Raw genomic sequence first — 4,778 nt, forward strand, 5'->3', positions numbered from 1 at the left:
GAATCAACTCGATGGCAGTGAGTTTTTTTTCTTTTTAAATGTATTTTATCATTTAAGGATTGCAATTTTCCAATCTCATAAAAATTAAAACTTGTTTTATGTCTCCTTACGAAGACCTGGTAGCACAGTGGTTAAATTACTTGGCTTCTAACTAAAAGATCAGTGGTTCAACTCACCAGCCACTGCATAGCAAAAAGATGTGGTAGTTTGCTTCCATAAAGATTACAGCCTTGGAAACACAATGGGGCAGTTTTATTCTGTCTTACAAAGTTGCTAGGAGTTAGAATCAACTTCACAGCAATGGGTCTTTTTTTTTTTTTTAATGTGTCCCCTTACAAAAAGATTATTTTAAAACATCAGAATTCAGAAGATGACAAAATTCAGCTTGAGATCAGTAACCCCTGAGAAGCAGAAACTTGCTTGATAGCTATACTCATTCCATTCAAAACATAAAATTCACAGTAAATAGGCACTGTAGAAAGCCCTTACCCTTCTGGGCTTGTTGTTGTTGTTGTTGTTATGTGCCGTCGAGTCGGCACCGACTCATAGCGACCCCTCCTTGGGTTTCCGAGGCAGTATCACTACGGAACTAGGATTGCCCAACCTTCCTTCCGAGGAGTGGCTGGTGGGTTTGAACCGCCAGCCGTCTGGTTAGCAGGCAAGTGTCTTAGCCAATCATAAATAGTGTGGCATAAAAGAAACCCCACATACTAGATCTAAATAGCCTAAGCATATTTTCCATTAAGTGAGAGAGAATTAACAGGTATTGATAGCCTACCATGTGCCAGATAACTCTGCTTACTACTTCACATATTTAATCATATAATCTGGAAAACAACTCTCTAGCTACTATCATGACAATTTATAAATTGGGAAACTTAAAAAAAAGATTAAATACCTGCTTATGATCACAAACCTAGAAAACGTCAAGGCAATAATATTAACTCAGGGATGTCTGATCCCTAAAACCAAGAACCAAACAACTCCATGGATATCATATCCTGGGAATCTTGGACAAGCTCAACAGAAATAAACTAACATTTCAACAAAGGAATTAATGTGTTCTCCAAGATCAACTTTAAAGAAATTATTTGTATAAAAGAAAGAAGCTCTGCATTGAAAGAATGACTTTATGGTCCATTAATCCGTTGCTGTCAAGTCCAGTCTGATCACAACAACCCTATAGGAAAGGGCTCACAGTGTCTCCAAGGCTGTAATCTTCACAGGAGCAGATTGCCGTATCTTTCTCCCGCAGAGCAGCTGGTGAGTTTGAACCAACAACCGAGCCTTTAGGTTAGCAGCCAAAGTGCAAGCTTAACCATTGAGCAACCAGGGCTCCTTACAACTTATGAATCTCCAAAACTAGTTCCAAGAGATCAGAATTGTACTGATCAGGATCAACACCATTTAGATTCTCTTAAGTCCAGGCAGGCTACTTCATGATACTTTTATCAGTTCCAACTACTCTATTCAAACTTCATTTCCTGGGACTTATTTCCTAATTTCTCTAATCTTTTCTTCTCATTTGCTAAATTAAACCCAATTTTCATAACAGATATCTAAATTGCCAAATCCAGTGTGCAGAGAAAAGGACAAATCTTAAAGTTTAAAGCTCAAAACGGACAATCTGCTACAATATAGAGAAGTAACTGATACCTGACAATGTACCTGATAACACCATCTATCCGCCCTTCTTGTCTATACACCCTGTAAATGAAGCATCTAAGCAACTTGTCATTAATAGTACTACTCATTTATTAACTCCAATATGTGCAAAGGTTACATCATCCCTGAACCTCAGGCCTCCAGGTCCAAAAACCTTATCAGACTCATGAGAAAATGAAAAAATCCAAACAAGAGTGCTATTAATATTAAATTCATAGTGATGATCTAGCTTAAACTTTCCAAGCCAAACATAAGGATTTATAACGTTCTCAGTATATGGTGAAAGATAGAAGTTAGGAGCATAAAACATTCTCTACGTTGATCAAAATCTGAAAAACAATTTTCCATTTCCATACACAATTTTATCTGCACAAAAATAACAAGATTTTGAGAACCTAGTTAATAAAGGTTTGAAGGTCTCAACATTCTGGACTTTTCTGCAGCTACTTTAAAAAACAAAAGTCATAATGTTATCCGAAGGTATATGAACCCCTAGGAGTTTTCAAAAGCAAACATTATATGCAAATATGGTTCTTATCTACAAGGCATAGGGAAAAAATAGGCACTGGCCCCTCATCTATCCTGACTGCCTAATCTTTAATATTTCATCCTTCAAGGCGTTGTCCTTGTTGAGAAATAGTAACTCACTGTGCCAATCTCCATTATTCTGGTTGCTGTGTGGACTAACTAGGTTTCTGGTCACTAAATGCTGGTTATCTCAGCGTTCAGTTCATTCTTTTTACCACAGGGTTGGGGGGAAGGAGAGAGAAAACTTACTTCACTTTACTGTTTTTATTTGTCTCGTAAGGGGGGGTTTGAAATTAAGCACAATATTTCACTCATCTAACCGTTCCATCAAACTCTGCTGCAAATGGCCCTGACCTCGAAAATGCAGGCAGGCGGGTTCTAAGACTTTGCATACGGGATAAGCCACAGGAAAAATCAACTTTCCAGCTTCATTCCCGCGAGCGCCTACATGAAGCTTGCACGTGGGCCGGCTAGGAACTGCTGTCACCTCCCGCAGCCACTTGGCAAGTAGGATCCAGGCCGGAGCACAGACCCTCAAACAAGGGCCAGGGCCAGGGCCGCGGCCACCGCCGCCCCGCGAAAAACTGGCAGGCCACGCTGCCTGTCTCCAGCCCATATGGCTAGCGAGCACAGGCGAAGAAGGCATCGCCCTACTCTCGCGCCGGGACTCGCGGCCCGCAGGCCCAGGCGGCACCCCTGGGCCAAGTCCGCCCGCCCGCCCGTTGACAAGCAACCCCGCCCGCAAAAGAGCCAACACACCTCCTGCGCTGCCCGGTGCCCTGGCCCGCACCCACCTTGACGTCTTCGTCCTCATCCTCGCCTTCCCAGCGGTCCCCGCCGGCGGTGCCGCCGCCGCCCCCCACCTTCCGCACCGGGTCCTCCACCGAGAACCCGTCCGCGTCTACGGAAGAGAGCGAGCCGCGTTAGTGCCTGCCTCTGCGCTGATCAGGGCCCAGAACCTGCTCCCGGAATTTCTCCTCACCCCAGGAATCAGAGTCCCCCGCCGCTGCCGCCGCCGCCGCCATCTCGGGTCGGGTAAGAACGTGTGTGAGGGGAAGCAAGCTAGGAGTTAGCAGGGCGGAGGTGAGTCACTGGATTTGCTCTCGATGGCCAACGCGGGGCAGGCTGGGACCGTGGCTGACTGTACGCCGAAGCCGAGGTACCGCCCCCTCTGGCGGCAGTCGGGGCGACGCGCGCGCGGGCGGAAGAGGGCGTGGAACGCGGCTGGAGGGGGAAGGTGCGGCGGGCGGGGTTCGGAACGCTGTTGGCCCGGCGGAATTGGACTGGGCGGGACCGAACCTGCTGTTCCCTACAAGCGGGAAGTTCCTGGAAGCTGGCTGGGCAGTGAGAGAGGGAGCATCCTGGAGACCTGCACCCTGGCTTGGGCCGCGCGGAGGAAACTTAAGTGCGGGGAAGTTAGCCGGCCGGCCCCGTGCATGGGCTTTGGCCCCCGCCTGCCCTCGCCGCGCCTCTTCTGCTACTCACAGCCCTGCCCCAACCACCAGCGTTCGACTTCTGCGCTGTGCTCTCTGGTCACTTTGATTACGCTCGTGACCGCGGGCAGGCACCACACTGATCCCAGCCTCTCCACGCCGCGTCCAGAGGATTCAGGATGCCGCGCCCGCCTGAAGGAGGCGTTTAGAGCGTCTCCGTGACGGGCGGAAGGCGCCGTTTCCCGCTGGAGGCGAGAAGCCGGTGTGCGTGAGTCTCCAGGGAAGAAGCGAACGCAGAGGGCGGGCTAATGCCAACCTTCTTAGCCAGGGTGCTTGGAGCCAGCTTGAGTTAGTCACAAAGGCGTGAAAGAGAGCCCCCACCCTCGAGGTTGTTCCCTTCCTGTGAGGCCGTCGATTGTTTCGCTGAACAATTTCTGAGCTCCTCATTCAGTTCTAGGAGCCCTGTAAGCGCTTGGCTGTTAACAGAGGTCGGCGGTTCGAACCCACCAGCCCATCCGCGGAAGACGATGTGGCAGTCTGCTTGCATAAAGATTTACAGCCTTGGAAACCCTAACGGGAGTTCTGCTCTGTCCTACAGGGTCGCTATGAGTCAAAATCGACTCGAAAGCAGTGTGTTTCATTCTGTGCTCGACATAAGCTGTACCCTTGGCCTCAAGGAGCACACAATCATGTGGCAAAGATAGGCATGTAAACAAATTTCGACATAGTATGATGACTGAAACATCTCATTTAATTAATTCATAAAATATTTACTAGGTATTAGGCAGTGTGCCAAACATTGCAGATAACAATTGTGAATGAAACATGAACTGTGCCCTCAGCAACTTTATGGTCCAGCCTTTCCCAGACTTCTTCGAATCTATCTTTATGAATTAATGACTGTAGATCATTGCTTCTAACACTATTATTCAGAAGAATCATCTGTGGATCTTGATCAAAGGCAGATTGATTCAATACGTATAGGTGGGCCCTGAAATTCTGCATATCTGGCATGCTTCGGAGGTGATGCCCCTGCTGTCAATTGATCAACACGCTTTGAGTGTCAGGGCTGTAAACTGTCTCTAGAAAAACCATCTTTATAAAATGTATTATATGTAGACTTTCTCTAAAAGGATACACAAAAGATACAGA

The 4,778-nt window shown here is 47.2% G+C and overlaps 1 protein-coding gene across 1 annotated transcript in view; it reads right to left on the minus strand.

Annotated features, from left to right (window-relative positions):
- EIF3J (eukaryotic translation initiation factor 3 subunit J) overlaps positions 1-3,218 on the minus strand; it is a 33,549-nt gene extending 30,331 nt beyond the window's left edge. Inside the window, exons 1-2 of the mRNA XM_007935234.2 lie at positions 3,176-3,218; positions 2,988-3,094 (exon numbers count right to left, since the gene is read on the minus strand). Of these exons, the coding sequence (XP_007933425.1) occupies positions 2,988-3,094; positions 3,176-3,218 (150 nt within the window). The remainder of the gene's footprint in view (positions 1-2,987; positions 3,095-3,175) is intronic.
- Between the last annotated feature and the right edge of the window lie 1,560 nt (positions 3,219-4,778).

Source organism: Orycteropus afer, unplaced genomic scaffold, assembly GCF_000298275.1.
Source record: "Orycteropus afer afer isolate SDZICR_OR568_19922 unplaced genomic scaffold, OryAfe1.0 scaffold00026, whole genome shotgun sequence".
In the NCBI taxonomy this organism is placed as follows: Eukaryota; Metazoa; Chordata; class Mammalia; order Tubulidentata; family Orycteropodidae; genus Orycteropus; species Orycteropus afer.